This window comes from Lissotriton helveticus, chromosome 4_1 (genome assembly GCF_964261635.1).
Source record: "Lissotriton helveticus chromosome 4_1, aLisHel1.1, whole genome shotgun sequence".
NCBI classification, from domain to species: Eukaryota; Metazoa; Chordata; class Amphibia; order Caudata; family Salamandridae; genus Lissotriton; species Lissotriton helveticus.
Window position 1 is genome coordinate 1,216,339,035 of NC_136063.1, and position 23,502 is coordinate 1,216,362,536.

At 47.6% G+C, this 23,502-nt stretch overlaps 1 protein-coding gene across 1 annotated transcript in view; it reads left to right on the forward strand.

The window, feature by feature from the left end:
- The window catches only part of LOC144829050 (uncharacterized), a 491,023-nt gene that overhangs the window by 380,020 nt on the left and 87,501 nt on the right, over nt 1–23,502 (forward strand). Inside the window, exon 19 of the mRNA XM_078687792.1 lies at nt 7,472–7,553. Coding sequence (XP_078543918.1) covers nt 7,472–7,553 — 82 coding nt within the window. The remainder of the gene's footprint in view (nt 1–7,471; nt 7,554–23,502) is intronic.

Consider the following 23,502-nt stretch of genomic DNA (forward strand, 5'->3'; position numbering starts at 1 on the left):
ATCTGGTGTTGGGCTCGGATGATTGCACTTTGTTTTTCTTCTGGAGAAGTCTTTGTCGTCATAGGTGACTCCTCCTCTCGGTGTTAGTGCGCATGGGCATCGGCTCCATCCTTAGATTGTTTTTTTCCGCCATCGGGTTCGGATGAGGATCGAAGCGCTCCGGACCGACTTCAACAAAGAAGGTTATAACCGGCGCGTATTCCTTTCCAAATCGACGGTATCGTTATCGAACGCGACTTCACTCCATACCGACGCGATTCGAAGGACGACGACTACGAGAAACTCGACGTAGTCCAGCCCGGGGTCCATGGAAAGGACTCCATTCAAAAAATGTCCAACGTGTGGTGCTAAGTTCCCACACAAGGACCTACACGAAGTGTGCAACCTCTGCTTGTCCCCTGAACACGAATCCAGGGACTGTGAGGCCTGTGCAGCGTTCTCGTCAAAGTCGACGATTAGAAACCGTCGAGCCCGAAGACACGAGGTATCGAGAATGCAGTCACAAGCAATCCCGGAGCTGTTCGAGGACCAGCAACCAGAAGAGGAGGAAGAAGAGGCCGACGAGGCGGGGTCAGAAGCGGACGAGTCCGACGTCGAGGAAATCGACGTCCAACAAACCGTGAGTGACGACGTCCCTTTACCGAAAAACAGACCCCGCACGGTGTCGACCCCGCCCTCGAGCCCGGTCAGACAACCGAAAAAAGTTTCCAACGCCCCGCCTTCGAGCCCGGCAACGAAACAGAAACCGAAACACTCGGTCCCCCATCATAGTGGTTCCGGTTCCGATAAACCAACCACATCGACATCGAAGCACCAGGTCAAGGAAAGCTCGAAGTCGAAGCAGTCCATGTCGACACCGAAGCACGCTTCGGCGCCGAAAACACCCTCGACACCGGGGACATCTTCGATACCGAAGAAGTCGGATCCGAACAAAACTTCGGCACCGAAAATACAAATGGACATTTCAAAGAAAAGACACCTTTCGGAACCGAAAACTGCGGTACCGACACAGGAACACGGAACGGATCCTAAACAAAAGACTTTGTTTATTGACCCAAAGACTGGCAGAGTAGTCACAGAGCTACCTAAAAAGAGGAAACATGAACATTTGGACGACAAGGCTCATCCAAAGAAGAGAACAATGGGGACGAATACAACTCCTCCCCCTTCTCCCAAACCTCACACACCATCTTCGCCTATTCCTCACAATAGGCCAGATATTCCTCCCACACGTCCATCTACACCTACAACAGATGGAGAAAGTGACACAGGGGAGGGGGGACACCCTGGGGATGATGAGGACACAATCCCAGAGGAGGCAGACCCATGGGAGGAGTATAATGTGGGATCAGGTAATGATACCAACCTTGAGTCATATCCCTCAAAACCTTCACCTCCTGATGACAATACTGGGTTTGCACAACTCATTACTAGAGCAGCAACATTTCATAAGGTAGACCTACATACAGAACCTCTAGTACAGGACTTCTTATTAGAGACACTACCTACTGCACAAAGAACATCAGGAACACTACCAATGCTAAAAGGCCTTCTCAGTCATACATCAGAGATATTCAAAGACCCAGTGAGGGCTAGGGTATTGAACCCAAGAATTGATAAAAAATATAGGGCAGCTCCAAAAGACCCAATATACATTAAGGGACAAATTCCTCTAGACTCACTAGTGGTCACAAACGCTCGCAAGAGAGCAAACTCTTTATCTACGGGAGAAGCGCCACCTCCTGACAAGGAGTCTAAACTAATAGATGCCTCTGGCAAGAGAGTAGCATCTCAAGCGGCAAACAGTTGGCGCATAGCTAATACGCAAGCACTACTTGCAAGGTATGACAGAGCGCATTATGATGAGTTAGAAACACTCATCAAACATCTCCCTAAAGAACATCAAAAGAGAGCTGATCAACTTATACAAGAAGGGAAGTTAATTACTAACACTTCAATAAAGTGCGCCCTAGACGCGGCAGAGACTGCGGCAAGGTCGACAAATACAAGCATCATGCTAAGGAGACATGCATGGCTCAGAGTGTCAGGATTCAAACAAGAGGTACAAACCTCGTTACTTAATCAACCTTTTGATGGGAAAACACTTTTTGGCACAGGGACAGATGAGGCCCTAGAAAAAATGAAAAAGGATACAGAAACGGCTAAATCAATGGGAGCATTGCAGCAGCCGACACAAAGAGGTTCCTTTCGTAGATCCACCTATAGAGGAGGATCCAAAAGTACAGGTACAAACCAACAGCAAACCTCTTTTACACCTACATCACCCAGAGGTAATTCTAGAGGTGGATACAGGGGTAACAACAACAAGGGTAGAGGTCGCGGAAACAACAACAACCGCAACTCTCCAACCCCAAAACAGTGACTTCATAGAGCTTCCCCCAGACCATATAACACCGGTAGGGGGACGCCTATCACAGTTCCTACCTGTCTGGGAAAACATCACATCAGACAAGTGGGTAAGACAAATTATCCAACATGGTTATTGCCTAGAACTCACAGCTACCCCACCAAACATCCCCCCCAAACAGCGTCCAATGAAACAAGATCACCTGACACTGTTAAAACAGGAAGTAATATCACTGCTAGAAAAGCATGCCATAGAGAAGGTTCCACAGCACCAACAGGGAACAGGAGTATACTCCCTATACTTCCTAATCCCCAAAAAGGACGGGTCTCTAAGGCCAATACTGGACCTAAGACCCCTCAACGCATACATAAATTCGGAACATTTCCACATGGTCACGCTCCAACAAGTACTTCCTTTACTGAAGAAAGGGGACTTTCTTTCTACACTGGATCTAAAAGACTCTTACTTTCATATCCCTATTCACAAAGCCCACAGGAAATACCTCAGGTTTGTGGTAGAAGGACAACATTATCAGTTCAAAGTCCTGCCGTTTGGTGTCACAACGGCACCAAGGGTGTTCACAAAATGCCTGGCAGTGGTAGCAGCTCACCTAAGAAGACAACAAATTCATGTCTTCCCATACTTGGACGACTGGCTAATAAAAGCCAGGTCGCAAGAGGAGTGTCTGCAACACACACAAAAGACAATTCAGCTACTACACCAGCTAGGGTTCACGGTGAACTACACAAAGTCACACCTACAACCAAACAAAGTTCAACAATATCTGGGGGCTACCATAGACACAGAAAAAGCCAAGGTGTACCCCAACCCAATAAGAGTCCAAGCAATGCTTACAATCATTCAGAGATTTCAGCCACAACACTCACTAGCAGCAAGAGTGTTCATGCAGCTACTAGGCATGATGTCATCCTGCATACTGCTAATACCATATGCAAAACTACAAATGCGTCCGCTACAAGAATGCTTAGCGACACAGTGGAATCAGGCTCAAGGACAGATTACGGATCTGGTGTTGGTAGACGACCGCACACACCGCTCTCTGAAGTGGTGGAACAGAACAAACATTACCAAGGGGCGGTCGTTCCTAGAGCCAATTCCACAGGTGACAATAACAGCAGACGCATCGCTCACCGGATGGGGAGCACATATGGACAAATACACAGTACAAGGAAGGTGGAGTGTGCAGGAAAAAACACTGCACATCAACTATCTAGAACTACTGGCAGTGTTTCTAGCATTGAAAGCCTTTCAGATACATGTTATCCACAAAGCAGTCCTGATCAGAACAGACAACATGACAGCAATGTATTATATTCAAAAACAGGGGGGGACGCACTCTCTCCAATTATCCAGACTAGCACAGGAGATTTGGAGATGGGCCATTCCTCAAAACATCTATCTGTTAGCCGAACACCTACCAGGAGTTCAAAACCAGATAGCAGACATCTTAAGCAGACAGTCGGAACAAATACACGAATGGGAACTGCACCAACAAATACTGCAGCCATTCTTCCAAAGATGGGGACAACCAGAGATAGACCTATTTGCCACCCATCAGAACGTAAAATGCCAAAGCTTCGCGTCCAGGTACCCACATCACCTGTCGCAGGGCAATGCGTTATGGATAAATTGGTCCAACAAATTTGCATACGCTTTTCCCCCTCTCCCACTAATCCCATTAGTGGTCAGGAAACTGCAACAACATTCAATGACCATGATACTAGTAGCACCCACGTGGGCAAGACAGCCGTGGTTCACCACGCTCCTGCAACTCTCACAAGTGCCACATCAAAAGCTACGAATTCTACCCATGCACCTTACACAGAACCATGGAGAGATAATGCACCCAGATCCAACTCAATTGAACTTAGCGATCTGGCTCCTGAAATCCTAGAATTTGGGTACTTAGATCTCCCCCCAAATTGCATGGAAATAATTAAACAAGCGAGACGTCCAACCACCAGAGCATGCTATGCAGCTAATTGGAAGAGGTTTGCTATACACTGCACTAATAACAATATCAACCCTCTAGACGTATCAACAAGGGAGATTATTTGCTACTTGTTACACTTACAGCAATGTAATCTAGCGTACACATCTATCAGAGTACATCTAGCAGCTATAGCAGCATACCTACAAAACAGGCAGCGCATATCACTGTTCAGAGTACCAGCGATAAAAGCATTCATGGAAGGTCTTAAAAGAGTCATTCCACCAAGATTACCACCTTCCCCAGTCTGGAACCTCAACGTAGTACTCACCAGACTAATGGGACCACCCTTCGAACCTATGCATAGGTGCGAAATACAATTCCTTACATGGAAGGTGGCATTCCTTATAGCCATTACCTCACTCAGAAGAGTAAGCGAGTTACAGGCATTAACAATACAAGAACCATTCCTACAGATACACCAGAATAAAGTGGTTCTTAGAACAAACCCAAAGTTCTTGCCTAAAGTAATTTCAGCATTCCACATCAATCAGCCAGTGGAATTACCAGTCTTCTTTCCAAAGCCACAGACGGTGGCAAAAAGGGCTCTACATACACTAGATGTTAAAAGAGCCATTTCATACTACATAGAAAGAACACAAGACTTCAGGAAAACTAAACAACTATTTGTAGCATTTTCCCCAACACATAAGGGCAATCCTATCTCTAAAGCAGGCATCGCAAGATGGATTGTAAGATGTATACAAATATGTTACATTAAAGCAAAGAGAACATTAACTGTTCCTCCTAGAGCTCATTCCACAAGAAAACTAGGAGCATCTATGGCATTCTTAGGGAACATTCCCCTAGATGACATATGTAGAGCAGCAACTTGGTCTACACCACATACATTCACAAAGCACTACTGTGTTGATGTACAGGCTGCACAACAAGCCAGAGTGGGCCAAGCTGTATTAAAAACTCTATTTCAGACAGTTGCGACAGACACTGGTGACCACCGCTAGGGAGGTAACTGCTGTACAATCTATTCATAAATGTACCATCTGCAGCCCATATGCCTCGAACGGAATATGCTACTTACCAGTATGCATCTGTTCTTGGCATAGAGGGCTGCAGAGTGGTACATGCCCTCCCTGCCTCCCCGGAAACCTGTGTCTGTCCCAACATTATCTTATTTAGATACATTTACATGGGCATATCTTTATGTACTACACTACACTACTCCATCTAACCCTACTATGGCAAAACAATCTAAGGATGGAGCCGATGCCCATGCGCACTAACACCGAGAGGAGGAGTCACCTATGACGACAAAGACTTCTCCAGAAGAAAAACAAAGTGCAATCATCCGAGCCCAACACCAGATGGCGATCTATTCATAAATGTACCACTCTGCAGCCCTCTATGCCAAGAACAGATGCATACTGGTAAGTAGCATATTCCTACAGGTGCATGAGCCCTGTATCCCTACAATGTCTTAACCAATTCTTAGAAATTGTAAGTGCAGTAATGTCATTAAGAGTATATGGTGCTGGGAGTTTGTCATTACGAACTCCACAGCACCATAATGGCTTTACTGAAAAACTGAGAAGTTTGTTATCAAACTTCTCAGCACATTAAACCCAAACTGATGCCACTGTGGGATTTAATGAAACATGGGCTCAGAGGGCATCTTAAAGATGCCCCCTGAAAAATGACCTAAATCTAGTGTCCTATCTGAGTGACTACTCGGCAGCTGCCACCACCAGACAGGTTTCTGGACCCTTGGGTCGAGAGCCTGCTGCTTTCTGAGGTCTAGAACAATGCACATCCTGGGACGAGGTGCCAAGCCTCTTCCCCCAGTATGGGCAGGGACCACGAAGAAGCAACTTCAAAGGCTTGCCGTTATGTGAGGTACCCCAGCCATTTGCTGTTTCCAACACGTCTTGTACTCCTCTGTGTTAAGCCTAAGGCTGCTCGACCACACTACTCCCTATTATAGCACTTTGGGATTGCATAGTGAGCCCAGTCTACTCCTAAGGTAACCCCTGTTCTCTTTACAAGATATATCCAATTTTCGATGTATCTCATAGAGAGCCAGCTTCCTATGCAAATAATCTTCTAAATTGGCAGATGAGTTTGCATGAAGAGTATTCACTCTGGCATTCTGTAGGTACAGTTAAGTAACATTTCTTCTACAGCATGGGATTCTATTGACCCATTCTTAAATCTGGATCAGACTCCTTGATTGGTAGCTGGCCCACCAATCATTACAGGGTCACTCTTGAATTTTCAAATAGGCATTTTCGTTTTGGCAGTGACCATGTAAGACTTTAGACATTGTCTAGAGACTTGTTCTTTTTGTTGTTTGTTTTTAAAATATAGTAAAACCCATACTTTTTTAAGACAAATTCATTGCTCGATTTTTGCACAGTAATTGCAAAGTCTTCTGAGGGTTTTGCTTCAAGGGAGACACTGCTATCGAGGAACACCATTGACACTCCAGATGGCACAGGGAGCAAAACTGTTTCTTCAAGAAAGAAAAGGACTTCTCTTGTTTTTTTTCTGGTGGGATCTTTTGGGAGATGGTCTTCGATTGACATTATATGTTCCAAAGTCATCACACCCTTGGGGACGAAGTCGCGGATGAAGCCGCATGGTAGCAGTTGGTGATGCTTGACAGCTATTGCTGTGGGAAAAGTTTCCAGATCCAGTCATGGTGGGTATTCCTAATATGATGAGTCTGCAGGAGAATTGAATATCCACTAGCAGTATTGTTACAAAAGCTTAGTAGGCTTTTCCTGCTAACTTGTTTTTCATTGTACTTGCATATGTTTGCACTCCTTTACCCATTATTTTATAGCTGCTGTTCAAATGATTGTTCTACCACCTTGATGCTTTTTTTGCAGCATGAATCGGTTTTGATTTCCAGTGTATGCATGGTTCTTTTCATATGACGAGCCGTAATGGCTTTTTCTGCTGCCCCCTTATTTTGAGAATTCAGTTGCACAGCTGTGCGCATGCAGGTCATTTAAAATAAATTGCAGCATAACACCTGTAACCTATTATATTCAGTCAGGCTAATGCATAGCATTTGCAGCATTGTAAGGATGTGTATGCATGCCATCATATTTCTCATTTTTCTTGTCTAGGCCATAGCTGAGAAACTTTCTCAAGTTATTCGTATACCTGATGCTGGAAGGCCTTTCACCTCACAAGGAAATTTTGGGTCTGGTCAGTATCACAAAATATCAGCAACATGTATAAAACAATATGAACACATTAATGAATGCAAATTTGCAGGTATTTTTTTCTGTATTAACTTTTTTTCAAGATTTCATCATCTGAACTCAAACTAAAGAGCTGGTTTTTTTTGGGGGGGGAGAGGTCCTCTAGCCCCTTACTGCATGGTTATCCCCGAACGTTCTGCCACATACCTGATGCCAGCTTGACTGTGTGTGTGCTGGGATCCTGCTACCGAGGCCCCAGCACCTGTTTTTTCCCAAAACTGTCCCTTTGTCACCCATAATTGACACACCTCTGGGCCACATATAAGTCCCTTCTAAAAGGTACCCCTGTTACCAAGGGCCTTGTGACCAGAGAGGGCCTCTGAGGGCTCCAGCATGTATTGTGCCACTGTCAGACCCTCTCACCTTAACTCCCAAACACTGCCACTGCTAGCTGAGTGTTTGTTGCAGACCAAACTAAAGAGTCGACATGGCACACATCCCTCTGTGCCATGTCCCCCAACACTACCTGTGGCATAGGTAAGTCACCCATCTAGCAGGCCTTACTGCCCTAAAGGCAGGGTGCACCATACCCAGGTGAGGGCATTTCTGCATGAGCAATACAGTGTCTGTACCATTCACAGGCATTGTAAGTGCAGTGGAGCCATGTTCGAGGCATGTGGGTTGCTGAATTCATATCTGTGCATAGATCGCCACCTAGTGTTGGGTCCAGATGATTGCACTTTGTTGTCCTGGAAGAGTCTTCGAAGTATCACGAGGTAGGTGACTCCTCCCCTGGACTACAGTGCGCATGGGCATCCTTTCCATGCTCAGATTGTTTTTTTCCGCCATTGGGTTCGGATGCAAACGCCTATACTCCAACTCGGAATTGAAACAAACATTTTCTAAAGGCCAAATGGCCTTCGACTTCGTCGGTATTGTTACGTTCGGTACCTCTCTACTCTATACAACTTTCTATCTCGAATCGGTCGTCGGCGCGGGACGCTGGGATTTTTCGACGCAACGTGTGCCGACCATCGATGGAAAGAAGCCCTTTCAAAAGGTGCCCCAATGCAATTCGAAGTTCCCCCATACTGATAGACACTCAGTATGCAACAAGTGCCTTTCCCCAGACCATAGGGAAGAAACCTGCCCGGCCTGCGCCCAGTTCCGATCGAAAAAGACTATACAGATCCGAAGGGCCGCCAGGCAAGAAATGCAGCGACGGGCACCAGAACCCGACAACATCTTCGATGATTACCAGGAGCTAGTCGACGCTCAAGACTCGGACCTAGAGATCGTCAGTCGAGGACGACTCCGACGACGAACTACCGTCGGGCCAAATCGTGAGTACATTGCCCCCGACACCAATTGACCCCTCGCCAAAGGCTCCGGTCGAGGCATCGCCAACAGGCCTTAGCCAAGATCAAAAAAGACTTTCGACAGCCCCGCCTTCCGGCCCGGCTCCGAAACCGAAACCTTCAGAAACCCCAGGACCCAGTACCATCGCCCCGAAGAAGGTTCCAGAGCCAAAGAAGGTTAGCGACCCAAAGATAGTCGATCCGAAGGGCGTCACTCCAAAAAAGGCCGCACAGCAGAGGACTGTCGAGCCAAAGAAGACTGTCGACTCCGCAAAGGCCTATCAGCCAAAATCCGTCGACCCGAACAAGGGCACGCAACCAAAGGGCGTCGAACCGAAGAAGGTCGCCGACCCGACCAAGCCTGCGGTTCCAAAAACCATCGACCCGGCATCCGGTGCCGTATTGAAGCCGGACAAACCTGTCGCCCCAAAAGCAACAGCTCCAAAGACACCGGTCGATCCCAAGGAGACCGTCGATCCGGGGAAAGGCTCTCACCCAAAAAAGCCTACGGAGCACAAACACCGTGTCGACCCGAAAGTTCCCGTCGATCCGAAACGAGTCGAGCCCAAATTAGGGCCCGAGCCCAAGAAATCAAGCAAAACACCAAAGGTCGTCAACAAACCTGCCTCTGTCGACCCTACACGGTCCAAGCCTAAACCCAGGACTGTAGAGTAAGAACTATTCCACCCAGATCCATCCGAGGACTAGGCAAAGATTTACATTAACCCAGACACTGGTAAAGTTACCATCCTGCATAGGAAGAAGAGGCCTTTGGACTTTGCTCCTGATTCACCTATCCCACTCAAGAAAAAGGACTTTGGCACTTCTCCCACTAGGCCCTCACTCCCTTTTCAACCTATCATGCCCTCCACACCACTTGCATTTACCTCACCTTCTAACCACGATGAGTGGGACACAGGGTATGAACCACAGCCCCTATATGACTTTCCTCAAGATCCAGATCCAGAGGAACCCTGGGAGGAGCCAACAGACTCCTATGATACACATCCTATCCCAGATGTGCCCACTTACCCTACTAAACCATCACCCACTGATGACACAGTAGTCTTTAACCAACTGCTAGACAGGGCAGCACAGTTCCACAACGTGGACATGCACAGTGACCCTGTAGAAGAAGACTTCCTCTTTGACACTTTCACAACTGCAGAGAAGAGTGTCAAGACACTTCCAATGCTAAAGGGAGTCCTAAAACATGCACCTGACATCTTCAAGGACACAGCCAGGGCACGGGTAATCAATCCCAGAATAGAAAAAAAGTATAGACCGGCTCCTACTGACCCCACCTATATCAAGGGTCAACTGCCACTAGACTCCTTGGTGGTTGCTAACGCACGGAAAAGGGCCAACTCCCAAACTACAGGGGAAGCTCCTCCCCCCTGATAAGGAGTCCAAAATCCTAGAGGCTTCCGGCAAAAGAGTAGCTGCACAGGCATCCAATTCTTGGAGAATAGCTAACACACATGTACTGCTGGCTCGTTACGATAGAGCACATCACGATCAGCTAGAAACCCTTATGCAACATTTGCCCGAGCCATTTAAAGCACAAGCAAATGATCTCATTCGGGGGGGGAGTTTATCTCCAACACCTCCATTAAATGTGCACTGGACGCTGCAGACACCGCAGCTCGGTCCATTAATACTAGTGTGCTTCTCTGCAGACATGCATGGCTGAAGGTTTCCGGCTTTAAGAATGAGGTCCAGTCCACCATTCTAAACCAACCAGTTAACCCTGACTTTTTATTTGGTCCTGCGGTGGACACCATCTTGGACAAAATGAAAAAGGACACAGAAACCGCTAAATCCATGGGTGCACTGCAATTTCTGCAACATAGAGGCTCCTTTCGGTGCTCCTCATATAGAGTAAACACACGAGGAAATGCTTCACAAACATCTACCTCCTACAAAGGTAACACACAAGGTTCCTTCACAAAGAACACAAACAGAGGTGGTTACAGAGGTAACAATCCTAAGGGAAGGGGGCGTGGAGGCAATAACACCAGAGCCTCTGCCTCCACAAAACAGTGACTTCCTTACGGTGCCTCCGGAACACTTAACACCAGTCGGAGGCAGACTACAACAGTTCCTACCTGTCTGGCACGCTATCACCACAGACAGGTGGGTAAGAGAAATTATCCAGTCTGGTTATTGCCTAGAACTGACTTCTACGCCACCAAACATACCGCCCAGACATCGTCCTATGTCCATAGAACACATCACCCTACTTCAACAGGAGGTTAAAAGCATGCTGGAAAAGGGGGCCATAGAGCCAGTCCCTTTCCATCAGCAGGGGACAGGAGTATACTCCCTATACTTCCTTATTCCCAAGAAGGATGGTTCCCTCAGACCAATACTGGACCTCAGGCCCCTAAATCAATACATACTGTCGGAGCACTTCCATATGATCACTCTACAACAAGTGCTCCCGTTGCTACAACAGGGAGACTTCCTAGCAACACTAGACCTCAAGGATGCGTACTTCCACATACCCATCCATCCAGCCCACAGAAAATACCTCAGATTCACAATAGAGGGGCAACACTACCAATTCAAGGTTTTGCCCTTCGGGGTTACCACGGCTCCAAGAGTCTTTACAAAATGCTTAGCCACAGTAGCAGCGCATCTCGGAAGGCAACACGTCCATGTATACCCTTACCTGGACGATTGGCTAATTCAAGCAAAGTCGTACCAAGAGTGCGCAGCACACACCTCACAGACAATCCAGTTGCTGCACAGCCTCGGCTTTTCAGTCAACTACGCAAAATCGCATCTGCAACCTTCCCATATACAGCAATACCTGGGAGCCACTATAAATACCTCGGTGGCAAAGGCCTATCCAAACACAGCAAGGATAGCCAGCATGCAGACACTCATTCGCAAATTCCAGCCACAACACTCCCTGACAGCTCAAGTCTTCATGCAGCTCATGGGCATGATGGCCTCCTGCATATTCATCGTCTCCCATGCCAGACTTCAGATGCGCCCATTACAGGAATGCCTTGCACGGCAATGGAACCAGGCTTGTGGACAACTAAAAGACCTTGAGTTGGTGGACAGTCGCTCTCACAACTCTCTGCAGTGGTGGAACCCACAAAACCTTTCCATGGGGCGACTGTTCCAAGAGCCAGTTCCACAACTAGTACTAACAGCGGACGCATCACTAACATGCTGGGGAGCCCATCTCCTCCAATACACAGTACAAGGGCTCTGGACAAACAAACAGAAGAAATGGCATATCAACCAACTAGAGTTGCTAGCGATATTCCTAGCCCTAAAAGCCTTTCAAAAATACGTGTACAACAAGACGGTGTTGATCCGGACGGACAACATGACCGCAATGTACTATATCCAAAAACAGGGGGGACGCACTCTCCACAGCTGTCCCATCTTGCGCAGAGCATATGGTGGTGGGCGATCCCAAAAAACATCTTTCTACTCGCAGAACACCTTCCAGGGAAGGACAATCAGATTGCCGACCTGCTCAGCAGGCACATCCAGCAAATACACGAATGGGAGATTCACCCCCAGGTTCTCCAACCATTCTTCGAGGAATGGGGTCACCCAGAGGTAGACCTGTTTGCCACAAAAGAAAACTCCAAATGCCAGTACTTTGCCGCCAGGTTCCCACATCCGCAGTTACTGGGCAATTCGATATGGATGAACTGGTCAGGCAGATTTGCGTACGCTTTTTCCCCAGCACCGCTAATCCCGCTGGTGGCACGCAAACTGCGGCAACACTCGCTCACCCTGATCCTAGTTGCTTCCACATGGGCGAGACAACCATGGTACACAACGTTCCTAGAACTTTCAGTGGCTCTTCATCAAAGACTGCCTAGCACCCCATCTTCTGACTCAGAACCATGGAGAAATAAGACACCCAGATCCCAATCAGATGAACCTAGCGATCTGGCAGCTGAGGTCCTAGAGTTCGGATACCGCAACTTGCCCACAGACTGCATGAACATCATTCGGGAGGCAAGAAAACCTACCGCGCGTGCTATGCAGCCAAATGGAAAAGATTTGTTATTTACTGCAACAATAACCAAATCAACCCATTAGACGCTTCCATACAAAACATTATATGCTACCTGTTGCATTTACAAAGATGTAACTTGGCATACTCTTCCATACGACTACACCTCGCTGCTATAGCAGCGTACCTTCAGAACAGGCAACACCTTTCACTCTTCAGGATACCAGCTATAAAAGCATTTATGGATATGGAGGGCTTGAAAAGAGTGATCCCTCCAAGAAACCTTCCTTTCCCAGTCTCGAATCTAAATATAGTGCTTACCAGACTCATGGGACCTCCTTTTGAACCTCTACACCCATGCGAATTGCAATTCCTAACGTGGAAAGTCGCATTCTTAGTTGCCATTACCTCACTCAGAAGAGTGAGCAAATTGCGAGCACTGACAATTAAAGAGCCATTCATGCAGGTACATGCTAATAGGGTAGTTCTTCGAACAAACCCTAAATTCATGCCTAAAGTCTATCCAACTTCCATATTAATCAAGCAATTGAACTGCTGGTATTCTTTCAGAATCCACAATCAGTAGCTGAAAGAGCCCTGCACACGCTAGACGTCCGGAGAGCTCTACTATACTATGTGGACAGAACAAAATCATTCAGAAGACAAAACAGCTGTTTGTTACCTTTGCACCACAACACAAGGGAAATCCTATTTCAAAGTCAGGAATAGCCAGATGGATAGTTAAGTGCATTCAAATATGTTATCTAAAAGCTAAACGCACTCTAACAGTCCCCCCCTAGAGCACACTTGACACGGAAAATGGGGGCATCCATGGCTTTCCTAGGAAATATTCCACTAGACGACATCTGTAAGGCAGCCACATGGTCTACCATACACACTTTCACTAAACACTACTGTGTAGACGTGCAAGCGAAACAGCAAGCTGCTGTAGGCCAGGCTGTCCTCAAAACTCTTTTCCAAACTGCTGCAGCGAGCACAGGTGGCCACCGCTAGAGGTGATACTGCTATTCAGTCTATGCACAGATATGAATTCAGCAGCCCACATGCCTCGAACGGAATATGCTACTTACCAGTATGCATCTGTTCATATCGCCCACCCTCCTCCCCGGCGCCTGTCGCAGCTGCAGCATTATCTCTAGCCTGGACATCGCTTACTTTCCTATCTCTACCTCTGCCACAATGGCGAAAAACAATCTGAGCATGGAAAGGATGCCCATGCGCACTGTAGTCCAGGGGAGGAATCACCTACCTCGTGATACTTCGAAGACTCTTCCAGGACAACAAAGTGCAATCATCCAGACCCAACACTAGGCGGCGATCTATGCACAGATATGAATGTCAGCAGCCCTACATGCCAAGACAGATGCATACTGGTAAGTAGCATATTCCTTTCATTTTAAGTACATGGGCTGGGAGGTTGTCAACACAAACTCCACAGCTCCATGATGGCTCTATTGAAGTCTAGGAAGTTTGGTATTATGCTTCATAGCACATTAAAACCACACTGATGCCAGTATGGGATTTAATGAAAAATGCACTTGGAGGGCATCTTAGAGATGCCCTCTGAAATACGACCTGCTCTGGTGTTACCTAACTGGCTCCCAGCCACCTACCACCACCAGAGAGATTTCTGGACCCCTGGGTAGAGAGCCCTCTGCTTTCTGGGAACAAAGCACAGGTATGTCACGCCTCTTTCCCCAGGGTGGGGAAGGTCCCTGCTTCCAAAACCTGCTGTCTGTTAGCAATTGGCTACCATCGGTTCTGACCTCCAATTTGGTCACGAGAAACAGCAGGAAAACCTAGCTAGGAACGGAGGTGTGCCCACCTTTGCCAACCCCACCCTAAGAAGGTGAGGCTAGATGAAGCCCACATCTCAGTCCTCGCCATCTTGAAGATGCGGGGGACCCATCCAATCGGGAAGAGGCTTCTGACCCCTTCTCACTGGAGACTGGCATATTAGGGGATGTAGACACCCTATTGGAACGACCCATTGGCCCTAACCTGCACAACCCTGTATCGCCCCTAAATCTAGTATTTAGGTGCACCCCTGAACCTTGTCTCTTCAGATACGACGACCGAAGAAAGACCGAAGAGCTGTGCAGCAGTGGAGAAGACTATAACAGATTTGGTCACAGCCCCTCCCGTCTGTCTCCTCCTCTGGCAACCCTGCTTCCAGAAACCGGCGTGGCCCGCAGCTAGCTACCTCAAAAACCCGGGAGGACCTGCACTGTCTTCGAAAAAGACTCCTGTCTCTCATGAACACCGGATTTGTCCAACCCAAAGAAACCAACACCAGACTCAAGATCTAGGCAGATCGACGATTCTGCACATAACTTCCGAGTTCAAGTGGACCACTTACCCTGAGATGTCTCACCGGCGATCCTGGCCTTGTCTTCACCGGTGGCTGACCTCTCCAAGACCCATCATCAACCCCTGCAGCCTGTTCGAAGGCGCCCCTGCACCATCCTCATCCAGCTAAGGAAACCTGACACCAGAAGGTATCCCTGCATCTACTGTCCTCTGACTTTGGGAAGCCCAATTGATGGTGCCCAGGAGTCCCTCAGCTATCTAGCCTTTGTCCAGCCTCCTGGTCCAAGCCTGAAGTATTTATTTGTTCGAGGCATGTGGGCTGCTGAATTCATATCTGTGCATAGATCGCCGCCTAGTGTGGGGTCCGGATGTTTGCACTTTGTTGTCCTGGAAGAGTCTTTGAAGTATCACGAGATAGGTGACTCCACCCCTGGACTACAGTGCGAGCGGCATCTTCTCCATCCTCAGATTGGTTTTTTTCCACCATTGGGTTCGGATGTTATTCCTCTACTCCAACTTCGGAATCAAAACTAACTTACTTTCTAAGGCCAAAAGGCCTTCTAACTCGACGGTATTGTTCTCGTTCGGTACTCCTTGACTCGATTTAACTCTCCACCTCGATCCGGTCGTCAACGCGGGCCGTTGGGCCTTTTCGACACCACGTGGGATTGCCGTCGATGGAAAGTCCGTTTAAAAGGTGCCCACAATGCCACGCCAAGTTCCCGCATACTGACAAACATACAGTATGCAACAGGTGTCTGTCACCAGACCACAACGAACAAACCTGCTCAGCGTGTGCCCAATTCCGTTCGAAGAAAACCATCCGGTATCGACGGGCCGCTAGGCAAGAGATGCAGCGGCAGGCACCGGAGAACATCTTCGATGACGAACACGACCTCCCGGAAGCGGAAGACTCTGATCTAGAAATCGTCACCGTTGAGGACCAGTCGGACTCCGATGACCAGATCACGCCGGGGCAAAAAGTGAGTACTCAGCCCCTGACCCGATCATTCTGAAAGAAAAGGCTCCGGTCAACGCATCGCCTACGGGCCTTAGCCGAGATCAACAAGTTACTTCAGAAGCCCCGCCTTCCGGCTCGGCTCCGAAGCCCAAGACTAAGCCTCTTGATATACCTGGCCCGAGTAACACTCTATCAAAGAAGGTTGGCGACCCAAAAAAGGTTGTCGAACCCAAGGTCGTCGCACCAAAAAGAGTTGTCGACCCGAAAGTCGTTGAACCGAAGAAGGTTCTCGAACAAAAGAAGGTCGGATAACCCAAGAAAGTTCTCGAGCCGAAAGCTCTCGAGCAGAAAGAGCGCTGAGCCAAAGAAGGTCGTTGATCCAAAGAAGATACTCGACCCAAAGAAAAAGCCAGTCGACAGGAAAAAAGCAGTTGACTCGAGCAAAAACATCGAGCCGAAAAAGGTCGTCCAGCATAAAAAACAGGACAAACGTATCGAACCAAAGACTCCGGTCGATCCGAAACAGGTTGTCGAGCCAAAGAAGGTCCAAGAACCAAAAAAGACTGTTAAGGTACCGAAGAACGTCGACAGGGACCAAGTCGTAGTACCGAAAAAGGTCTCCGACCCTAATGTAACAGTCGAACCAGAGAAAGCTCCAAGACCAAAGGCTCCCGAGCCAAAGAGTCACGGACTAATCGCTAAGCCAAACCCATCGGCGCCACGGACAGTCAAGGAAGAACTCTTCCATCCTGATCCAGTGAGTGAGGAACAATCTAAACAGTACATAGACCCTGAAACAGGAAGGGTTACAGTTTACTATCAGAAAAAGAGACCATTGGACACGGACACTCCTTCCCCTGTTCCTCCAAAGAAAAAAGACTTCGGGACATCTCCCTTAAGACTTTTCACTCCTCCTCCTCACTATCCTAATATGCCTTTTGTGCCTTACTCTCCTACACATTCACAGTATGATGAGGATGAGAACATGGGGGTAGATCCTCATGGAAACTTTGAGCTACAGGATCCTGATGCACAAGATAACCCATGGGATGACCAAAAGGAACCATATGATCCACAGCCCATCCCAGACACCTCCACATACCCTACAAAACAGTCGCCTACAGACGACACCATTCTGTTAAACCAGTTGCTAGATAGGGCAGCAAAATATCACAATGTGGACATGCACACTGACCCCATAGAAGAGGACTTTTTATTTGACACCTTTCCTACTTCTGAGAAACATGTCGGGACACTTCCTATGTTAAAAGGGGTACTAAAACACGGGCCAGACATATTCAAAGACCCAGCCAGAGCGCGTGTACTCAATCCTAGAATAGAGAAGAAATATAAGGCAGCCCCTTCCGACCCTGCCTATATCAAATCCCAGTTGCCTTTAGACTCACTAGTAGTGGCTAACGCCCGAAAGAGAGCCAACTCCCAGACAACAGTAGATGCTCCCCCTCCTGACAAAGAGTCTAAGCTCTTAGAAGCCTGAGGCAAGAGTGGCCTCACAAGTTGCCATTTCATGGAGGATTGCAAACACACAGGCTTTATTAGCACACTATGATAGGGCGCATTACGATGAACTTGAGGGTTTGCTGCAGCATTTACCATAACCTTTTAAAGCTCAAGCTAATGACCTCATTCAGGAAGGAAAATTTATAACCAATGCTTCCATTAAATGTGCGCTGGATGCAGCTGATACAGCAGCAAGATCCATTAATACTAGCGTGTTACTACGCATGCGTGGTTGCGCATCTCTGGTTTTAAGAACGAGATGCAATCCACAATCCTCAACCAATTAGTTAACCCAGATTTCTTGTTTGGTACAGCAGTAGACTCAATATTAGACAAAATTAATAAAGACACTGAAACTGCTAAGTCTATGGGCGCACTTTCAACAACACAGAGGTTCCTTTCGTCGCTCCTCTTACAGAGGCAACACATCACAGGCTTCCTCTACCTTCAAGAGTAACACCCAGAGTACCTTTAATAAGGGCTCCAACAGAGTGGATTGTAGGGGAAACCATAACAAGGGCAGGGGACGTGGCGGCAGTAACACCAGAGCCTCCACTGCCAACAAACAGTGACTTGATCCAGACCACACAACACCGGTCGGAGGCAGGATAAGTCAATTCCTACCAGTCTGGAATGCCATTACCACAGACAGGTGGGTGAGACAAATTATCCAGTATGGTTACTGCCTGGAGCTCACTTCTACTCCACCCAACATACCACCCAAACATCGTCCTATGTCCAAAGAACACATCACACTGTTACAACAAGAGGTCACGGCCATGCTAGAAAAGGGACCCATAGAGCCAGTCCCTTTTCAACTTCAGGGGACAGAAGTATACTCCCTATACTTCCTAATTCCAAAGAAAGATGGATCCCTCAGACCCATTCTAGACCTCAGACCGCTAAATCAGTACATACACTCAGAGCATTTCCATATGATTACTCTACAGCAAGTACTCCTGTTATTCCAGCAAAACGACTTTCTTGCTACATTAGACCTCAAGGACGCATATTTTCTCATACCTTTACATCCTGCTCACCGAAAATACCTCTGGTTCACCATAGAAGGGCAACATTATCAGTTCAAAGTTCTCCCCTTCGGGGTAACTACGGCCCCAAGAGTTTTCACAAAATGCCAAGCGGTTGTAGCAGCACACCTCAGAAGGCAACACATCCATGTGTTTCCATACCTTGACGATTGGCTCATAAAGGCCAACTCGTACGCGCAGTGTGGAAGCCATATGTCTCAGACACTCCGGCTGTTGCACAGTCTGGGGTTTTCCATAAATTACCCAAAATCCTTCAGAAAAACAAAGCAACTATTCGTTGCTTTTGCACCACAACATAAGGGGAATCCTATTTAAAAAACAGGAATAGCCAGATGGATAGTCAAATGCTTTCAGATATGCTACCAAAAAGCTAAACGCACTGACAGTTCCCCCAAAAGCACACAACGCGTAAAATGGGGGCATCCATGGTATTCCTAGGAAACATTCCCCTAGAAGAAATATGTAAGGCAGCTACATGGTCTACCATACACACTTTCACTAAACACTACTGTGTAGATGTACAAGCAAAGCAGCAAGCTGCTGTAGGCCTGGCTGTCCTTAAAACTCTTTTCCAAACTAATGCAGCTGCTGCAGGTGACCACCGCTAGGGGAGATACTGCTATACAGTCTATGCACAGATATGAATTCAGCAGCCCACATATGCCTCTCTGGTTGGCTGGGTCCCCCCATATGCAAGATGGCTAGGACTGAGAGTTGTGCTTCACCTCTCCTCCCCCACCTGAGGGATGGGGTTAGCACAGTGGGCACACCACCCTTCCTCACTTGATCTGTTTAGCCAAAAGAGCCTGGTTTTGATGGTCTTCCTGAAGGTGTTCAGGAAGGGGACGCTTCTGATGTCTGCCGGTAGCTCGTTCCAGGTCTTTGCTGCAATGTGAGAGAAAGATCTTCCACCTGCTCTGGCTCTGTGGATACGCGGGGTTTCGGCCAGTGCGAGGTTGGAGGATCGGAGGTTCCTTTTGGGTACGTGGAAGTTGATTGTCATTGAGGTGTTTGGGTCCGTTGTTTTGTAGGCATTTGCATGCACGAGTGAGTATTTTGAAGGGGGTTCTTTTCTCCTGGTGGAGCCAGTGTATTCTATATAGGTGTTGGCTGATGTGTTTGTGCCAGGGGATGCCAAGGCGAGTCTGGCGGCGGTGTTCTGTATTGTCTAGAGTTTGCGGAGTAGGGACTTGTTGATGCCGGCGTAGAGTGTGTTTCCATAGTCCAGTCTGCTGGTGATGAGTGTGTGGGTGACAGTCTTCCTTGACTCTGGGGGGAATCCATTTGAAGGTCTTGCAGAGGACACAGAGGTTGTTGAAGCAGCTGGAGGTGACGGCGTTGACCTGTCTGTTCATGGTGATTGAGTTGAGTACGATTCCGAGGTTTTTGGTGTGGTCTGAGGGGGTAGGTGGGCTCCCGAGGGCGGTCGACCACCAGGTCTTGTCCACTGCTGAAGGGGTGGTTCCAAGGATGAGAACTTCCGTCTTCTCGGCGTTGAGCTTCAGGCAGCTGTTGGTCATCCAGACTGCGACGTCTTGCATTCCTCTCTGGAAGTTGAGTTTCAGTGGTGGTGTCTTTGGTGAGGGAGAGGATGAGCTAGGTGTCTTCAGCATAGGATACGATGTTGAGGCCTTGTTGTCGGACGATGGCTGCAAGGGGGGCCATGTAGATTGAAGAGGGTCCGGCTCGTTAATTACCCTCGTGGTACTCCGTGGGTAATTTTCGTGTTATCGGGGAGGAAGGGTGGTGCGTTGTAGTTCGGTTGCGATGGCGGCTGCGGCTCTGTGGTAGATGTGAGGGGACAGGGGTCTGTGGGGGACCCAAGTGGATGCCTTTCATGGTCAAGGTGGTGTCTTCAGTCATGACCGGAGTCCAGTTGGAGATGGTGGGCTGGCTGGTATCCCTGGGGGGCGGGACCCGGCTGTGGCGTCAGGTGGGTGGTTGATGAAGTTGTCGCAGAGGTTTTTATTAGTAATGCAGTACATAGAATTGAAAAGGCTTTTTAGTAAAATAGCAGGTAAGTAACTTTTGAGATTGTGAAGATTGATGGAAGGAGTGTCCAGTTCATAAAATCTTCAGTCCAATATTGCAGTTCATATTTTTTATTTTTCAAGAAAAGTTTACAAAATTAAAGTTCCAACAGAAAAATATTTATCAGGACCTGTTTTCGCCAGTGTTGGGACATTTGACTCCGCATACTTGCATGGAAAACAAGATTTTCAATTGGATTGAGATTTAAAGATAATTTTAAAGGGCCAGAAGCACACATTAACAGGATTTCAATGGCTCTGTTTTATTTGGATTTTGGTGAAGAATATATTCTTGCTCAAATGAAGTAGGGCTCAGCAACCAACATATTTAAAGCTGTTTATTTTAATGAGCTTTGATGTCCTAGGAGAACGAAACACGTAGTCTGTTTGAGCTATGACTATTCGTTTGTAAGAAAGCATCTAGTCTGGATGAAACAAATCTGTGCATTGGATTGAACATATCATATTGGATTGAATATTTTTCTGTTGTAACTTGAATTTTGTGAAATTATCTTGAAAAATAAAAAATACAGACTGCAATATTGGACTGAAGATTATTTTATGAACTTGACGCTCCTTCCATCAATCTTCACATTTTCGGAATAGTTTGGTCTTAACGGTAGGCCAAAGGAAGAGGAGCGCCTGAATCAATAAGGATCACTTTGAACTATGTTATGAACATCTCACCAGTGCATACCTATCATCACCCTTAACATTGTTTGAGATTAACTTTTGAGATTACTAGGCTTACACAGAGTATTATACCTTGATACTACTCTGGGACATTTGCTGAAAACGGGTAAGTAAATTCGTTTTTGTTAGCTTATGCAATTTCAAAGAATTTCTTTAGTTTCTCATACTCCACACTTAGAAACTTTTCACAGAAAAACAGTCAATGTTATCCTACAGAGGAAAATAGTGTTATCAGTTTTGAGGTAAGTATTTGGTAGTGGGAGTTGAGGTTCTGGGGGTAGACTCCGGGGTCCCCCAGGGTCAAGAATGTACTCTAGTTTCACCCTCCGCGGCACTAGGGCAGCCGGGTGCAGAGTGCTGAGGCCCAATGTTATCCAATGGGGTATAGGGGGCCTCCGGTTGGTGGCTGCTGACTAACAGGCCACTTGGCTGTGGGAGCAAAGCTTCTGGACTTTAGCTCGGAGCAAATGGGGAAACAAAGTAGCACCAAAGGTCACCCTCAGCGGCACTAGGGGGGCCGGGTGCAGAGTATTGTTTTGACATCTGACGCCCTGTAGTTTTCAATGGAGAACCTCTCGTTTGGAAAGACACTGCAGGCTTGGGGACTAAGGACTTCTGAGTGCAACCACCACTTCGAGAGATAAGTTGGGAAGTTAGGGGTTGGTTAGGCACCGTCGGTTTGGGCATACAAGGCGGTGGTGTTGGGATGCCTTTTTGGGGTCGGATCCTACCAGCTCCTGGTCGCAGTTAGGGGGGCCTTCTGGATTTAGGCTGCAGGTGTCGGCTGGAGGCAGGTAAGGGGTCGACGGATCTCTGGTCAGGATCACCCACGGTACACTCAGTCAAAGCACATCAGCAGTTCAGCAAAAAGTGGGGGCAACCTTGCAGAAATATGGCACTTTCTCACAGGTATTATCTACTTTAGCCTCTGCTATGACTCTTGGAATCCACTGGACTCTGTGCACACTACACTTTGGTACAGTATATACAGAGCCAGCTCCCTTCACTGGTGGTAGTGGATCATGCCACCAGGTACACTGAAGCTATTCCCCTAAGGACTATCACTGCTCCTTCAGTTGCCAGGGCCCTCCTTAGAATTTTTACTATGGTGGGTTTTCCCTAGAAGATTGTGTCAGACAGAGGTAATGACTTGATGTCTGGTTACCTAAAATTAATGTGGGCTGTAGGGTGACATACAAGTTCACCACCCCCGATCACCCACAAACACATGGTTTAGTTGAGAGATTCACCAAAACCCTGAAAGGGGTGATTAGTGACTCCCTGAAAAACTTAGGCGATGGGATGTCTTGCTACCATGCCTGCTTTTCCCTTCAGAGAAGTACCACAGAAGGAAGTGAGTTTTCCCCCTTTGAACATCTGTTAGTCATCCTGTAAGGGGACCATTGTGTCTTGTAAAGTAAGGCTGGGAGAGACCTCTCAAAAAGCCTAAGCAGCACATAGTGGACGATGAGCTTGGTTTCCATTCAAGGATGGCTGAGTACATGAAAAAAACATCCAAAAACCTTGAGGCCAGCCAAGAGCTCCAGAAGCTCTGGTATGAGTGTGGAGGAGTGTGGCTCACTGATTAGAGCGGCAGACCCTGATGCAGAGGTCTGGCCCGGGACCAGGGTTCAATTCCCGACGCGGCAGGGTCCTGAGCCCAAAATGTCCACGGACTCGATAATTCTCGCCTCGGTGCCTATTCTAATCATGGGGTCCCACGCTGCAACTCTGGGCAATAGTTGCTTAATCTCCACTACGGCGGCCCACCCGCTGCGGGATACCTGGCTTTCACCCTGGGGATACCCAGTAGGGGTTATCTCACAGGGAAAAGCCAGGACGGGTTCCCAAGGCAAGCGCCTTGATGCCTTCGGGTGATACGTGCGCTATATAAGTCGCAATACATTTACATTTATGACCAAAAGGCTGCACTGGTGGAGTGGGTTATGGAACCTGGGACTCTTAAGGGACCTTCCGGAGTAAAGGGAAGGCCAACTATCTGGTGGATCTTGGCAATTG